Genomic DNA, 18620 nt, shown 5'->3' with positions numbered 1-18620 from the left:
GATTGTAAACTCTAAGCTCTAAATAAAATTTTAGATCCTAATCTGGAATTTGAGGTGCTTCCCTCTTGTTTAAGTTTACTGAAATGACCTAATCCTCCATTTTTATCTACAAAGCTCAACTAGTCCTGTCTTGACTAATGCTAGCATCTTCGTGATGAATTAAAACCTGTCAGATGCTGTAAACAATTGGAGATGATAGAGAAACTACATTTAGTAAATGAAAGGTAATATTGTTTACAGTGTAACTTGAATGCCACACAATTGCAATCGTTATTTAATATTGGTTGTATTAAAGCTTTGGGAAGGAAGTGATAATGATTATTTTCATTTGATGAAGGTCAGGTTAATTCAGTAGAAAAATAGTGAGCTATTAGACTCTACACCCAAATATGTAACTTTGGAAGAGACTTGCAACTCTGTGACTGTAGAACTTAAAACCTATCACAAGGATCAATCTAGAAGCCCCTCCCAGGGGGACGAATAATGGAAAAGTGGGTGAGGGGTGATGGAGGATGAAGTAAGATATGGAAAAAAGAATATATAACTTGTCAAGGGTTCATGATGGAGGGTGAGTGGGTGAGGAAGAGGAAAGAAATGGGGAGTGGATATCGGGGCCTCAAGTGGGAAGAGAATGCTTGAAAATGATGGTAGCTGCATAAGTGCAAATGTGCTCGACACACTGGAGGAATGTGTGGATTGTGATAAGAGTGTAAGAGCTCCCAATACAAGTATTTAAACAAACAAACAACAAAATATGGATTACACAGGAAAATAACAGCAATACATATACCTGTTTTTTAAAAAAATAGAATTCAAAGCCAACTCACCAAGTGTGTTACACACTTCAGTTAATTGTACAAGATTTAATGGACAGATAAATTAACTAAAAGTGTTTGTATAGCCATCATTAATACATGAGGGTTTTCTTGGATTTTATTCGTAATGCAGGGTGTACAGCTACAAGCGTTTGTGAATCTACAATTAGCCAAATTTGCTAACACTTTTGTATTCGAATTAAAGGCCAGTGCCTTACAGTGTGAAATTCTATCCCACCTCAATGTGTGGTCTCCTGGGTCTTGCCAATCAAGCAAACACAGAACTGAATTATTGGATTTCCTGAGCAGCGATCTCCCCAGAGACAGTACCTCTTCAAGCACTTGCTTTCAGACTCCTCTCTCACCTAATAGGATCCCCTGAGTGTGTCCTCCCCTGTACAAACCTGGGGTTATCTGATCTGGTCTTAGTGCAACTTCCCAGAGGCCTGGGAGAAACTGGGATGTCTTTTACACTTCTCTTGAAGATGTGTTTGGCCCTTTCTTTAAAGTCAGAACCCATTATTAGAATAATTTCTGTCTATGTCCAAGCCCTAAATTGATATCATCTAAATATCCTGCCTTAAGCCATTTGGCAACTTTACATAGTCATTGGAGTCTGCCTTTCATTTTCAAACTGTGGGGAACCCATGCAACATAGGAGATGGGGTGGGGACAGTCAAGAATCAGTAACAGAGCAGCCTGAGACGGAGATTAAAAACATTTCAGCAACACAGAAAGATGAGTCGAAACCAGTTAGAGTGCGGAGGAGCAAGAGAGGCATTCAAAGAGATGTCACACTGTGCAGACACTTGGGAAGGTGACACATTAGAACCCCCTGGCATGCATTTAGTGAAAGAAAGAGGGAAGGCCTTTGTGCAAATACACACAATTCAAGAATTGAATCATCTATCCATATTCTCCAGTACAAGTCACAGCAGGTACCACCAGCTGAGAGTAGAATTAGTGATATTGAGCTATGTTGTATACCGAGGCTATTCATTCTAATGTTTCTGTAATGTATTTGCTCCAATAGATATGGAAAAGATGGCATACTACCTACACACTTAGAAAAATAATACAGATAGCATATTAGTAGATAGATATGATTATTTACTCAAAGGTGATTAAAAATGAAATCCACAGGTCCAATACTTACACGTGCAAATATTCATCAAATAAGTTTGTACCTTTTCTTTCCTTAAGTTTAATGCACATTAAGTATGGTCCTCTTTTGAGGAAATGATGCCAAGTTCTCTCAGCTAATGGATAGTTTTAAAATACTGGATTTGGCGCCTAGTGGTGCAGTGGTTTAAGTGCTCATCTGGTAATAGAAAGTGGAGAGTTGGATCCCACCAGCAGTTCCACAAGAGAAATCAGCAGCCAGGGGCTTCCGAACTGATCACAGCCATGGAACGCCTATGGGACAGTTCTACTCTGTCTTAAAGGTCACTATGACTTGGTGTCAACTCAGTGGCAATGAGTATTAACTGATTATTTAAGACTATTTAAATTTGAGTTCCACAAATCCCGCTGGGCGTTAATTGGCTGTTGGAACAACTTAGACCATAAAAAATACTAATAGATTTTTGACAATGATTTAATTGTATAGTTTGGCATTTTCCCATAATTTGGATCTTGAAGTAGTCATTTGCCAAAATATAAAATATGACTGAGATGTAGCTTTCAATTCAGTTCAGTATTTATTATATAATCTGTTACCAACTGGTTGGTGGCTTGGGCTGCCATATTTACTGCCTTGAAGAACTGCTTGGGAGAAAAGACAAACTTAGCATAATATAAAAGAATAGTTTAACATGTGAAAATAGAGACTGAACTGTCTGATTAAGACCAATAGTTTCTAAACATGTCTTTCCATCAGAATCTTCTAGGCAGAGTTTTAACCTACACACTCACAGAGAGTCTGATTCAGTGGATCCTTTTTAAACAGAGTCCCCCTACCTGGCCCCCATGATTATGATGTAGGTGTGCAGTGAAAGAAACCATATGCCAAAGTAATTTAGTAATGGTATGGATGAATAGAGATAACTTCTTGAAATTAGAATAAAGTATCTTAAAATTTACCACCAGTGTCAATTAAAATTCAATTGTCGCTCTTCCGCCGGACTCCTCGGCTCTCTTCTGACCGCCGCCGTCATGGCCGAAGCTGACATTGCACTGACTGGACTGGCGGTCCTGGGCCAGAGCCTCCCTGTGAGCATGAACGACCACGGCTCTGTGGTCTGTGCTTTGAACAGGACGGGCTCCAGTGTTGAGGATTCCTTGGCCAATGAGGCAAAGGGCACCAAAGTGGTTGGCGCTCTCTCCGTGAAGGAAATGGTCTCCAAGCTGAAGAAGCCTCGGCGGATGGGCACTGCTGCTGAAGCTGGTCAAGCCGTTGATGATTTCATTGAAAAACTGGTGCCGTTGATGGGTGCTGGTGACATCATCGTCCATGGGGAAATTCTGAGTACAGGGATGCCACAGACGATGTTGGGAGCTCAAGGCCAAGGGGATCGTGTTTGTGGAGAGTGGAGGGAGTGGTGCATAATAAAATGGACATCTTCAGGACCACTGGGCTGCCCGTTGTTACAGTGATCGTTTTCACCCCGACTTTTCCAACTAATAGCCGATTTCTGGTGATTACCATATTTACTCTTCTATGAGCCGAGTTTTTCAGCACAATTTTTATGCCGTTTTTTGTGGTAAAATTAAGGGCCTCTGCTGATATTTGGGTCTGCTTATACTCGAATATATATGGTCATCTTTCCTCGTAGCATGTCCAAAGTAAACGAGCCGAAGTTTTACCACCTCATTTCTGAAACTCGATGTCGTTGAGTGAATGCTGACTCCCAGGAAACCTAAGACGAGTAGAACTATCCCTGTGGGAGGTTTCCAAGACTCACTCTGTGGAAGGACAAAGCCTCGCCTGCCTCCTGCGAACCGCTGACCTGTGGGTACCCGCCCAGAGCACAGCCCACTCTGCCAGCATGGCTCCCCTCATCCCTGATGTGCATGTCTTCCTTCTCCCAGTGATGGTTTCTCTGCACAAGAGTTCGCAGACCTGAGTCCTCGGGTGCGTCAGCTGACCCTCTGGAGCATAGTGTTTGGTGGAGCACAGTGTTTGGTGGAGCGTAGTGTTTGGACGGCGATAGCAGGCTCTCTATAGTTGTTCTTTATGAGGATCACATGTGCCTCCCTTTTTGCACATTCTCTTGATTTCCATAAGAAAGTTGACTTTTTTGTTTTCTTTTTCTTTGCCACTAACTCCACTTCTCCTACCTGTTCCTTAAATATACCTTTCCTTTTTGTCTCATTTCTCCTTTTAGCCTCTATTTTTTTTCTTGGGTAGCTTGGTCTTTTTCATGATAATGACTTCCTGGATGATAAGGTGAAAGAATTCTCTGCTAGCTCTGGGTCAGCTCTGTCCAGTTCTGGTAGCCACATAAGAGAAAATCTAAATGCACAAGGTATATTTAATTAATTTTACTTAACAAATAAAATACTCAAAACATTAAACATTTAAGTATGACAAATGGAATTATAGAAATATTTTAGATTATTTTTAATAGGACGTCTTTAAAATCTGATTTATATTTTGCATCTTAATTATTGCAATTATCAGACATGCTTGATCATTGTTAAGATTTCAAAAAATACACACTTGAAAGTACATTTACATACTCACATCTCCCAAACATTTAAAGTCTTCCGATAACTGAATGGAGTGTCCAAAAGCCGTTTTCCTATAGTATTCATGTCCACATTGACAAAATGTATTAATCACTTTGGAAAATTGGTTTTATTTATAGTCAAAGTATGTTACTTTTGAAACTATTTTGTGTCCATGTCCAGTAAATTCACTCTCTCATGTGTCAAACCAGTGCCGTTGGCATGGATCCACAGGGATGCTATATAAAATGAAAATAACTCAAAAATGATCAAGATCCACAAGGTGTTCTTCAAATTCGTTTGTAATTTTTGCAGTTTCTTTAGAGGATGCTGTCAATTACAATTAAACACTATTACTGCTATATTTTAGAAAAATGGGTCAATTCATTGTTAATGATTTGTATTTTGAGAAGTTTCCATTTCAACATAAATTCTTTGACTTTTCTGGTTCACAAAATTAACTTCCAGTTTTCCTTGATACTTCAAGTTAGCTCGTTCATATGCAATGTGATATTGGTGAGCAAACATCATTCTGCCATTTTCTGTCTTTAATTATTGAATAATGAGCAAATATATCTTTTGTTCTAAAAAGGTCTTCAGTTGGACTTAACAATTAGTAAATGTTGGTAGAACTCTCTAGAAACTCAGACAATACGCATTGTGAAAAAAATGCAAGATTATTAGCTACTTGGCCTTGTATTTCCTCCAAGAGTCCAATGAACTGGCAGTACTTCAGAGCATTTGCATGTTTATGCGTAAAACTATTAACAACTGCATCTGTGACACTGTCGTAGAAAATGGGCATGAAGATTCTTAATCTGTGCCACATGGATATATGTGTCATCTGAAGCAGTGAGACAAACATCAGTCTGGATTTTTTTATCAGCATAGCTGGAGACATAACATGCCTGGGAGAGTGGAAGAGCATTTTCATAACCAGCTGAAATTTAAGTTGTTTGCTGTAATCTGAATTTTATAACTGTATTTTGATTGCCACCAGGTTTTGCTCATGTTGCTTATCCCTTGTCTCTCTCTTTGTTTCTCTCCGTCCAGCTCCAACAGAGGCCTCTGTGCACCCTCAGCTAGGTGAGTGTCGAAGAGCCTGATTTTACCAGGCTAGAGCACGGGTTCTACTTTCCCGCTCCTCCTCCGCAGTGTGGGGAAGTAGCATGGCCGTGAGGAAGCCCTGTTGCTTCTTGGATGTGATAAAGGATTCACTGAATTTAGGGAAATAATGTGTTCATTTCTTCAAACAGTGAACCTGCTTAAATGGAAAAAATCTAATGTTTTTATGAAGGGCACCACAGAAAGTAATCACCTCTCATTTGTTGTTATTATTAATTATTATTTGTAATGCCGTGTATTTAGTGACCCAGAGTTCTTGAGGCAGGGGAAACAGTGGCTCAGAGTACATATTTTAATGTATTTTAAAGAATGTTTTAAAGCAGCGGTTCTCAACCTGTGCGTCACAACCCCTTTGGGGGTTGAACTACCCTTTTACAGGGGTCGCCCGATTCATAACAGTAGCAAAATGACAGTTATGAAGTAGCAACAAAAATAATTTTATGGTTGGGGGGGGGTCACCACAACATGAGGAACTGTATTAAAGGGTCACAGCATTAAGAAGGTTGGGAACCACTCTTTTAAAGATTTAATATTTTAAAAGAGTATATATCTTAACCTTCAAAGCTTTAAGTGACATTGTGCAGGGTACTTAACCTTTCTGTGCCTCGGTGTCCCCATCTGTAAACAGAGGTCATAACCCTACGTATTTTATCGGACCGTTGTCCACTGCCTTAGTACTCATTGCCATTGGGCCATTCTGACTCAGAGAGACCCCATCGGACAGCGGAGAACTGCCCATAGGTTTCCGAGATCATAACCTTGAAGGAAGCTGACTGCCTGTGCTTTTCTCCCTTGGAGCGGCCGGTGGCTCAGACGTCTGGCCTTCTTTCAGCAGGCACTCGAGTGCTCTAACCACCTACCCCCAGGGCTCCTCGTGGGTGCCCTCAGGACCCCGTAGATTTGTATTTGCTGTGTGTGCACAGTAAGTCATATGTGAGCCTTTGGAAAGAACATGGGGAAATGACTCCGGCTTATCCATCGCCTTTGTGAAAAACAGTGATCTCTAAGAGTTAACTTTCTCATGTGAGCCCGTGCCCCTGACTTGCTTTCCAAGCAACTCCCTGCACCACACTACTTAATAGGTAGGCAAGGACGTGTGCTTGCTGGTTCCAGTCTTTTCAGATGTCTCTCACTGTGGGACCTCCAGATAGGTCAGTTATTTGTCTCCTGGGCTTTTCCTTTCAACCTATAAACCCAATTAATTTATTTTTCTCTTTGGAAAATCTGCCTGGAGAAGCTCTACTTTTATGTGATGCTGCAGCTTGGGGCTCCTCTCCTTTGGCAGACGAACGTGAGCACTTCGAAGCATGCCTCCTGGCAGCCGAGACGGCTGGTGACCCGCAGTGGCCTCGCCGCCAGGTTGGGTATCTGCGAGAGCCGCAACCTGTAGGCATTCCAGGCACTGCAGCGAATCGCTGAGAGGCATCATTAAATCAGTCCCATGCACCGAATAAATCACAGTGTTCTCACCAGCGTCCATCCACAGCCTTCCTGCTCTCCTGCCTAAGGCTCCGTGTGAGCCGCCATTCCTCTGCAAGTGTGCTGATTCACTGGTTCCCAGTGACTTCGTTATGTGCTTGCCTGCTGGCACCCCTGGTACAAAGGGGACGGAGCCTGCCACCGGCAGCGATGTCACCAAAGAGAATATGAAATTGTGCTTCCGGATATTTGGAGGAGACTTTAATTACCAGACAGTGTTTGGGGTATGCTAAAAAGCGTAACGTATCCCTTGAGAAAAAGAACTAAAAGTATTGATTTTTTCTGTTATTATTTTTTTTAATTTTCAAAAAGCACATCTTCAGTTGTGCTGATGAGATTGCAGAGGAACATGCTAAGGTATGCACACCACACACGTGTGATTGAGCCCCTTACAGACTTGTCGCTGGTGTGGCAGAAATTTGTGCTGCCGCCATGGTAGATTCACTGAATGCCATCAGACGTGGGTCCCAGCAGGCTCTACCTGACCAGTAAACCTAGTCACTTTTATGATTTTGTGTTTTGGCCCACATTTTTTTCACACTCAATTAGTACTTCACCTCAAAAGGCACCATCTACTCAAGGATGACGGGGGGCGGGGGAAGCACAATGATAATTTTTATGTACTTTATACAGATACATACGTATGTATTTCCATACTTTTAGTTCAGTGATATTTACTATGTTCATCATGTTGCTCAACCATCCCCCCTACCCATCTCCTGTCAACTATCCCCCTACCCGTCTCCTGTTATACATTTAATTTTAATATATTAAGAAAATTATAAAGGAACAGAGAACTTTGATTCCCTGAGATAAACTTCCGAAGCACTGTGGGACTCAGATGCGAGCATATTTTTAAGTACTAGATGAATTTTTTTACAACCTGAGATGTGGTACTGCCATTTTTCACAGGACCTTAAACATGAGCACACTCATAAACTGGCCATGGAATCTTTTTTGTCTTCTACCCCTTTAGTGAAAATGCCCTGTTCTCTGCAGTTCATGGACTCATTCTTTGCTGCTGTCCTGCCCAGAGTTCTTCGAGAGCTGACAGTGGGTCTGTGAGGGATCACGTGTTTAAAGCCACGAATGCTTCTGTCCATGTCTCCTGACTCCTAACACGACTTGCTTACTGGCTTATTTATTTATGTAGATAAATTCCTTTATGTGGTTCAGAGGGGAAACAAAATCAACATAAGAAAACACAGTAAATAAAATATGAATGAATACAGGGAAAGAAAGAATCAGAGCAGGATGGGGTAATAGGAATGGGAAGAAATAGGTCAGTTAATACCAGCAGTTTTAGCGGATTATAAGTGGCCAGGATGTTCTGTCCCTAATGTGCTTCAAAATGGCATCACATCTGTTCTGGGCGGTGCCTTGGACGCCGTGGGAGAGAGTGTGTGTTGAGACATGAGAGACAAGTAAAGGGGGCCCGTTCTTTGTAATTTACTGGTGACCTTGACCTTCCTGCGCTGCATCCCCAGTGACAGTATGGTGGGCTTCTCTTTGGGAACTCTGGTTTCTAGACTTCTAGGTGTCTGAACAGGAACCCTTGGCTCAAATGCTGGCCCCCAAATGGACGGTTTGGAGAATTACAGTCTTGGAAACTCCCAGGGCGCTTCTACCCTGTGCTAGAGGGTCGCAAGGAGTCAGAGTTGACTCAGTGGCAGTGAGTTTGGTATATTTCTATCTAGAGACACCTTCCAAGAAAGGTCAGGCAATTTGCTTCCAAAAGAGTCCAACTTTGGACGCCCGAAGGAGCAATTCTCTCCATGCACGTGGTCCATGAGGCTCAGAAGCAGCTCATTGGCAACTCACAGCAGCTACACGTGTCTAAACCACAGAGGTTTTGCCTGGCCACTCAGTAATTGGGGGACAGAGCAACTAAGCTACTCCTTTAAAATTCCGTTGCAATTCTAAATACTGTTATTCCTCATAAATGCGGCATGACGACACTTTTGTGTATCTATTGTTGTGGTACAATTCTTTTTCTAAAATACTTTGTTATTTTGGTTTTTTCAGCTGAAATTCATAGTGACAGCGTTATTCTACGAGATGACTTTGACTCTTACCAACAACTGGAATTGAATCCAAATATTTGGTAAGTTAAAGGCAGACACTTCACTTTGGCTTGTTTTATGTAAAAAAAGAAAAGAAAAGAACCCAATACTGATTCTCCTAGAAGTAGCTACTTGGACTTCGATCTTTGGTGCTGTGAGAATTTCTAAAACCTGGACTTAACCTAAGCCACCTCATGTCTGTTTGTTGGCATATCTAAGAACTGAATCTACATATCCCTCCATGCCACACAAGTTGTTAGACTTTTTCGCTATTGGTCCATGTTCTTGACATAGAAAATAGCCTGCTTTGATGTATCGAATAACTACATGTCTACAAAATGAGGGCACGGATATGGTTTCTTTGAAATGACCTGGGACTTTGGTCATACTTCTTTCTAGTCTGCCCCGGGAAGCAAAGACTCAAATTCCATAGAAGCTTCTTGAATTTATATAAGTTTCTGTGTGAGTTTGTTGGAGATTTGTCGTATTTTTGCTGATTTCAGAGACTTCTCTGGTGACTCAGTGCTACAGTCAAATCTATTATTTGGAGTCATATCTGAATTTGGACTTTCTGTGATAGTAAATGCCTTGTATAGACAATGGAGAATTCATGATAAATTAGAAACTCTCTAATATAAACTTTCGAGTTGTCATTGAAATCCAAGCAATACTCAAGATTAAAAGAACAATTTCTTTCTTAAATGTCAGCATGTGATACTAATTCCTGCTTTTCTTCTGCCCACTTGTTCAGCTCCTGACAATTATTCTATTTATTTAGCAAATAAATAAGGGATATGGGTTGTTTTTTTCCCCTCTCAAGTATCTTTTTGAAGAAGAGACAGTAAAAGCAACTAAAAAAAAAAAAAAAGATAATCCAGGGGAGAACTCACTAGGTGTAGTAAAGAGAAACCAGGTCCACTGCCTTTTCTTCCATTCGGATTCACGGCCATCCTTTCGGACGGAGGAGAATGACCCACAGGTCGGCCAAGGTTGTAAACCTTCACAAAAGCAGGCCGCCGCATCTCTCTCCTGCTGTCTGGCAGGTTCAAACCGGCAGCCTTTCTGTTGGCAGCCAAGTGCTTGAGCACTGCGCGACCAGAAACCTTTCCAAGTGTGAAACAGGAGTTCTGATACAGGAGAGCTGATTTCTGGGGGGGATTTGAATGTTGAAGATGATATCTGTAGAGAGAGCCTTGGGGCTGCAGTACTAGCAAAAGGACCTTTTACGTCCTATCTAGAAAGAAATATGGATAGTAAAACAGGCTAGACAGAGTCACAGAGTCTTGGAGTCTATATACCATTTAGTCAGAACTTTAATTCTTATGAGTATAACTTCAGTAGAAATATCTTAAAATAAATGAAGAATCCTTATTAAGAAACGTCAAAAAAGAAACAACCTTCCTAAGCACATTTTATCCATGAAAAACCTCCACCTTTGACATTTTGCTTGTTTATATTCCATTAATATAGCCCCAAACCAAACACAGGCAGTCCAGTCATATCTGACTACCATATATACTCGAATATAAGCTGACTACCATATATACTTGAGTATAAGCCGAGGTACCCAAATATTACCTGGGAAACCAGAAAAATGGATTGACTCGAGTATAAGCCTAGGGTGGAAAACGCAGAAGCTATTGGTGAGTTTCAATAATCAAAACAAATGAAAATAAAATTACTAAAAATTGAGACATCGGTGGGGTAATGTATTTAAATATTTATTTTAAATAAAAGACATAAATAAGAGGACAAGTCATTTAACATTAGTAAACCAGCACAGTAAGTGGAAAATGGGTTCAACAAAAACAATAAGATATCAACAATGATACCTTAAGAATACTATTCCCTGAGCTCAATCAGCAACCAAGCTAAAATGTAAAGAGTTCAAATCCTTCAAAACTGGATTCCTCATCACCATCCATATCCCAATGCAGAGCTTCAGCTGGTGTGAGGTCATCATAGATGCTGTCCTCACTGAGATCGCCGTCATCACCATCACTGCTGTCATTTTCATACAAAGCGCAGTCTTCACTGCCATCCATAGCATTACTAATACTACATTTCTGGAAGGCACGTCGCACCATGTCTTCTGGAATGTCTTCCCATGCATCTCGAACCCACTTTGCTATTAACTCTATGTCAGAGTTCATGAGATTCCCTCCTTTTGTTAGTCAGGCTTGATCAGATGACATCCATTCATGCCACATCCTTTGCACACGGTCTTTAAAAGGCTTATTCAAAGATACATCCAGAGGCTGCAGTACAGATGTAAGCCCACCTGGAATAATGGCTAAAGTAACTTTACTAGATTTTGCCAATTTTTTATGTCATCCGATAGGTGGGCTCTGAACATATCCCAAACAAGTAATGATGGCTTTTTCTTTAAGGCTGCTCCTGATCGTTGCTTCCAAATTTCTTCCAGCCATTTTTTCATTCCTTCTTCATCCATCCAGCCTTTAACATGTGCACGCACAGTAATTCTTGGTGGGAAATTGATCTTTTGAGGCAAGGTCTTTCTTTTAAAAATAATGACAGGATGCAGCTGCGTTCCATTAGCCAAACATGATAGAACAACTGTAAAGTGTTTTTTATTCATTTCCTGTGGTTTTGAGAAAAATGGGTTTTTTTCTCTTAAACTTGCCACAGTTCTATTGCTTAGAAGATCAAAAATCATGGCAGTTTCATCCATATTCCCAATATCTGCCAGGTCATAATTATAAATCCTTCTTTGTTTTATAATAAATGACTGGAATGACATAAATTTTTCTTCAAGGTCTTGTGACATTTTCTGGGAAATCTTTGTTCTTTGTCTCAAACATAATAGGCCAAACCTATTCATGAAGCATGTATACCATCCTGCTGACACAGCAAATTTTTCGATGTCTAATGCTTTATATTTGTCATCCTTAGCCATTTGTAGAGCACGTATTTTGACAACACTCCATAACCCATTTATGCAATTCACTCTCTAGAGCCCCATAAGAAGATGTTAAACCACAACAAGCTTTTTTAGCTTTTGGAATCTGTTCCAAGTCAGCCTTCATTTTCCGCCACTCCCTCACTTGCTTTTCGTCAACACAGAATTCCCTACTTGCAATACTGTTATTGCTTTTTTCTGCTCTTGACACAACATTCATTTTGAAACCAGCCTCATATGACCGGCATTTTGGTTTTGGTTCAGGAGTATCCATTTCTAATAGGATAAAAAAATAAGACTTTGAAAAAGAACTTTCATGGTAATGCCCCCACCACCACCCACAACATGTTAGCCGGAAGGAGTGTGGGAGTCCATGTGGGTGGGGATGCAGGATGTGAATTAACACAGAGACCAGAGGGGAGAGATGGAGCGTAGCCGCAGATACATCTTTACCAGTTCAGATGCCTGCGTAAGTGAATCACTACAGGTGCTTCTGTGAATTCGAGCCATCCACATCATAGGACGGCTCTGATTGGTTAGATGTGAGTAAACAAACATTCAAAGCCCTGCAGTGTCAGCGCTCAAGATATTTCTGGGGTACCACTGACCCATGTATAAAGCAAACCTCAGTTTTTCAGCACATTTTTTGAGCTGAAAAACTCGGCTTATACACGAGTATATATGGTAAGTCTTTCAGAGAAGCCGACTCTCATCTTCATCCAGCCAAGCAGCTTGTGCATTTGAACTACCAACCTCTTGGTGAGCAGCCGGATGCCTAACTGCTGCCACCAGGCACCTCTAAATTAATATAAGCAACAAAAACCCCAAACCCACTGCCACTAAGTCAGTGCCCACTTCTGGCAGCCCTGTAGGACAGAGTAGAACCATTGTAGAGGGTTCTGGAGACTGCGTCAGTCTTTAGAGAGCAGACAGACAGCCTCATTTTCCTCTCAAGGAGTAAGCATCTGGCAGGCTGGCAGCCCAGCGCTTAACTAACTGGGCACGCAAGGGCTCCTATCCCATTAATAGAAATATTATCCAATGATTTGTTTCTTTCAAAGCAAATTCATTGCTGTCAAGCTAATTTATTTCCCTCAATGATTTTTTTCTGTCAGATACAAAATGTGACTTTTATGTGGTGAAAATCCCGTTGTTTTTCTTTTAAATCAATAAAGTGTGATTGATTTTACTTCACCCATTTGTATGACTGATTTGAAATATGCTTCCTTGACCAAACTTATGGATTTTGTGTCCTCTTTACTGAAGCTATGGTTTTCCTATTTTTTTCTTAAAAAGAAACAACAACAAAAATCCATCTTTTTCTTTTAACTAAAATGCCATCTATTCCTGTCTTTGATCAAACGTGTTTCAGGGTAATGTTACTTCATCCCGCACTGTCCATCATCCCCGTCGCGTAGCCTCTTTGAGAATAAGATGCAAACAAAACAAAAACGGTGTGACTCTCATGACTTAAGAGGTGGCTGTCATCGGACGATGGCAGAGGCTCTGAGGTTAGCCAGCCTGTGCTCCACTCCAGTAAGTCCCTGCCATTGAGGGCCCGTGAGAAAAGGCAAGAGCGGCACCATCTCTGGGTCCCCTTTCCTCATCACTGAAATGGGAGCAATACCCCAGTGAGGCAGGCTCACGAGCAGGAGAAGCCTGGCATCTGCCTGGGGTCTTGTAGCTTCTCAACACATATGAACTCTGTTCCTCTCTTTTCCCTTTCTCCCTTCCTCTTGTGGTGCATTTGCACATTGGACTACTGGTTTCCTCTAAGCCCAGCTATAATAATCCTAATCATAAAAATTGATACCATTAAAATAACCTTCAGCTGATTCATTTGCCTGAGCCCCTAAGTCCTTCTTCATTATATTTGGAAGATAAACACAAAGCAAACCTTATGTCTAATACAGACACACGCATCAGTGAAAATAGCACGATGGGCAATCATGGGCGAGAACTCCCTACCCCAAACACCAAGTCCACTGTTACCACCGTGGTGCCCACTCACAGTGAGTGCCCTGGGATAGGGTGTCCACACTGGGAGCCCACAGCCTCATCGTTCTCCCGGGAGGGGCTGACGGCTCGGTCCTGCTTGTGCCGCTGTCCTTGCCGCTAGCAGGCCAATGCCTAACCGCAGCAACAGCAGGCTGCTGCTGCAGGGAGAAGCACTATTAATAAATGCTTGGAATGCTGTGAGGACCGTTTAAAAGTTCCCTGAAGTCGGAAACCACCACGCAGTTCAGTCAGACTCCAGTGAAGTATTTCCAATAAAGTAGCTGTGCTCCACCTTGTCCGGGACAGCTTTCGTTTCGGAAGTGTTCGTTATTAGGAAGTCTTCAAGTTCTTGGGATAGATTTTCCTCCTCTTTAATATTTTCCCTGATTTTTACCCCAAACTCACTGCCATCAGGGCGCTCACAGCTCGACAAGCTCACGCTGCCCCCGTGGGTTTCCCGGCCTATAGCTCTGCCCAGGAATGAAACTTCCTCTTTGCACACTGCTGACCGTGAGGTCTGCAGCCTAACGATAATCACTATGCCACGAGAGTAATTAAAAATCCACCAGGTATAATTTAAGTGCCTCGGTCAATTCCCATGACTCACCAAATAATTTCCCACAAGGGAAAAAGATGCTCCTTCTATGAGGACCGTTCTCCCAGGGGTGGGTTTTTGGAAGCTTCATATGCATTATTTAATTTGTAACTTTTTAAAGCAAGGAAAAAGAGAAATTAAGACAGTGATTGAAACAGAACCAAGAAATACTATTTTTATATGAGCTCAATCAATATTGAATGCATTGTCTAGGAACTAAATTTAAGTAGTCAATTTGATTGAGAAATTAAGAAATGCACATGAGGACAAGCCCAACTAAGGAATATGCAAATATAAACATGAAAAAGTAAGGCTTCATCTTGCGCTTAACCCAAAGACCTGTTCTCCCGAAGTAGGGAGTGTTAACGGTGTCTGAATCATTCCAGGAAACCTTCATGCTTCTAAAAGTGAAGCATCATGAATTCTCCCTAGCAATGTGGATATCAGAAAAATGAAACTTTCTTCTGTAAGAGCAGAACCAAGGCCACTGCTGTCTTGTGTATTCCAGCTCTCGGCGACTGCATGTATGTCAGAGGAGAGCCGTGCATGGAGGTTTCCCTGCTGTTAAGTTATGGAGCCTGGGAGGCACGAGTCTTTTGCCTTCATCTGCTAACCCCAAAATTCAAGCCTCCCCCATGCAGCAGACAGGAAAGGCCTGGCAAATTACTCTGCCAAGGTCACAGCCAAGAAACCCTGTGGGGCAGTGGCGATTTGTTACTCCTGTGGTAATCAGGAGTCAAGATTGACCTGAGGGTAATAGGTTCTAATCTTATCAGAGAAGATCGCCAGGCCTTTGTTCATCATTAACACAAGGTGGGTGCAGACTGCCAGTCTTTCAGTTAGCAGCAGAGGACAAACCTTTTTGGAGCTCTCCAGAGACCTTTATCCCTCCACAGCCCAAATTAAATTTTTTATAGTTGCACTTTGACCAGGCTGACAGAACCAATTCAGGCAGTTCTAGTTTCTCCACTCCCTTTTCACTAACAAGATAGCTAAGTTTTGGAGAACTTGAAAGGGAGCCTGGTGGGTTTGGTGGATCACATGTTGGGCTGCTAGCCACAAGGTCAGCAGTTCAAAACCTACCAGCTGCTCTGAAGGAAGAAGATGAAGCTTTCTACGCCCATAAAGATTTACAGCCTTGGAAACTCACAAGGGAAGTTCTGCTTTGTCCTGGGGTCTCTATGAGTCAGAATCAACTCGATGACTGTGTGTTTCAGTCCAAAACAAACAAAAAACAGGAGCCCTGGTGGCACTGTGGGTTAAGTGCTGGGTTGCTGACCTTGGTGACCCTATGGGCAGTTCCCTCAGGATCGACTCCCCCAGACACCCTAGGGGAAGTTCTTCTCTGCCTTCTAGGACAGAGTGGATGCAATGACAGCGAGTACAATTGCCAAGCAGGAGGCGGCAGGGCTGAGTGTCAGATTTCCCATGGACTCACTTGTTCCCGGGTGAGTAACTTCAACTCTTTTGAGTACTTCAGGGATTCTGCTTCCAATCTGCTCCACGCAGCAGCTTCCTACACAATCAAAGCCTCCTTTCAAATTTGCAATATCTGACAGGGATGGAGCACCCAGGAAACAGGGTGCGCATAGGCTAATCTGTAAATAAGCACAGTGAGCCCATGATTATCCTGCTTACTGGGTGATCCACCCCTGGGGGTGCACTCTGGTTCCCCTATCAGGTATCCACTGGTTACTCCACCAACTCATCTAATTCTTGTTCACTGGTCCATACAGGCAGCTTCCGTCCCTGTCCTAACCACGCCTTCAAGGTCAAAAACCAAACTCACGGGCATCGAGTCAGTTCCGACGCATAGTGGCCCTATAACCCAGAAGTCAAGGGAATGCTGCCCTGTGTGTTTCTCACACTGAACTCTTTACTAGAGGAGAAAACCTGGTCTTTCTCCCAGGGAGCGGCTGGTAGTCCTAACCTTCAGACCTGGGCGTGAGCAGCCCATTTGGAGCCATGTTGGAGGACATGGAAACGGTTCTGCTGCTCCTGCTCTGAGCCCATGGGCACCTGTGTGACGCTATGCTCTGCTTCCATCATGTCGCAGCCGTCCTTCTGCCTCCCCGAGATGCAGGGCGTAGGTTCCTTCTGCTGGATTTTCTCCAGGCCTCTTGGGACCTTTATTCACCCCCCCCACCCCCACCCCCAGCTGCTTCTGTTGAAGAGGAGGAGTCAATTACCAATGACAAGGACAACACACCCCTTCACGGCAGCCTAGGCTTGGGAATGTCACTCATGAAAGAGGCTTCTTCTCCATGCTCTGTTGCACTGTTGCTAGACCACACGCAGCTGGACCGCAGAGAGGTTTCGTCAATTCATATGTCATTGAGCCCAAGGGAGGGAGAGTGTGTGTGGAGGAAGCCACACCAATTTTTCCGCCCTGCAGACAGCTCCCTATTTATCAACTCTGTTTAATGTCATTGCTCCACTGACGATTGCCGGCAGTGCCGAGGTCATACAGACAGAGCCCATCACCACCCTTCAGGAAGGAGATGGGAATACAAACTGTATGGAACTACATTTAGGAGGAATGTAAACAGCTACCCCTCTGTTTTACCACTGTAACATTTCTCTTAAGCAGCTACTGTTTGTACCTCCCACACTTGTATTGTTCATTTTTGTGAATTAAGATATTTTGGTATGAGTTAAACACTACCAATAGCTCACATGCTTGGAGGGAAATCAAGGAGCCCGATGGCTCAGTGGTTACACGCTTAGCTGCTGACTGGAATTCAGCAGTGTGAGCCCAGCTGCTCTGTCTGCTTCTATAGAGATTTACAATCCAGGAACTGCCACAGGGCAGTGCTGCACGGCCCGAGGGGTCTCTATGAGTCAGAGTAGACTCAATGACTGTGGGCTATGGGTTTTGGAGAGAAATGTTGATTAAAAAATTACCCAATATTCCAAAACTGAAAACAATCCCCTCTCCCCCTGCGCGCAGCGCGCACGCGCGCACACACACACACAAACCTGTTGCGTAAACATACACTTGAATACTATCAGCATTAAAAGGGAATGGCAGTGATTGCCACTGCATGAATGAATCTCTAGAACAGTCTAGGCTTTGATGATGCCATGTTATAGAAAATCTAGAGTAAGCAAAATGTCTAAAGTGATAGAAATAAATGGTTGTTCGGAGTCAGGGATGGAACTGGGATGATGGACATGGTTAACACCTTGAGAAGATACCGGTTGTCTAGAAGCTTACTTTGGTAAGCACCGGATTGAAGCTGTCACTTGAGACCCGTGTGGGCACGTGTTGGACTACAAACTACAAGTTCAGACACTCAAGTCCACTGGCTTCTCTGGGAGAAGACTGAGCTGTGACTTTGGCAATGGTATGTTTCACTGTGTCTAAATTATTCCTCAATAGAAGAATGAACAACAATGAGAACAGTCAGGAAGGGGAGAAAAGAAAATTTCTCTAATTCATCACCTGGAGTTGCAGAGCCTTAAAAAAAGATTCAGAGAGAGCGTGTTCAAATAGCTTTTTAAAAAAAGGAAAACTTGCTTCAAAATAATTAAAGTTTCTTAAGAACTAGCTTCATCCTCCAAGCAATTACAAAGCCAAGGAGGATTCTTTGTTTTGCTTAAACAGATGCCCCTCCTACTACATGTGTTCTGAGCCTCACAGAGACTTTGGGAGCTGTTCTGTCACCGGCTGTGATGTTCTAGTGCGGCTTGCGGGACTGCTGAAGAACATGCTGGTAACTGACAGCTCGATGGCAACAGATGTTTCCCCTCCAGCGCAGTGGAAACCACAATAATAGCAGGGTGTCCGGCGCAGCAGAGAGCAGGAGGGACAGTGACGACTCCTCAGAAGGTATTTCTCAGATGAGTTGAGTCATGATGCCAACAGGGACCCGGGGCATGAGGAAGAAAGACACAGATGGAGTCCTCTGAGAGGCAGTGGTACACGGAGACCTTCACCCATCAGGTCATCATGC

The 18620-nt window shown here is 42.8% G+C and overlaps 1 protein-coding gene across 1 annotated transcript in view; it reads left to right on the top strand.

The window, feature by feature from the left end:
• Window positions 1–18620, top strand: part of RELN (reelin) — a 509976-nt gene that overhangs the window by 232515 nt on the left and 258841 nt on the right. Inside the window, exons 5-6 of the mRNA XM_075558514.1 lie at window positions 5538–5570; window positions 9114–9192. Of these exons, the coding sequence (XP_075414629.1) occupies window positions 5538–5570; window positions 9114–9192 (112 nt within the window). The remainder of the gene's footprint in view (window positions 1–5537; window positions 5571–9113; window positions 9193–18620) is intronic.

The sequence above is a fragment of the Tenrec ecaudatus genome, chromosome 9 (genome assembly GCF_050624435.1).
Source record: "Tenrec ecaudatus isolate mTenEca1 chromosome 9, mTenEca1.hap1, whole genome shotgun sequence".
In the NCBI taxonomy this organism is placed as follows: Eukaryota; Metazoa; Chordata; class Mammalia; order Afrosoricida; family Tenrecidae; genus Tenrec; species Tenrec ecaudatus.
The sequence above is the reverse complement of the archived record's forward strand: the minus strand, read 5'-3'. Positions and strand labels throughout refer to the sequence as shown.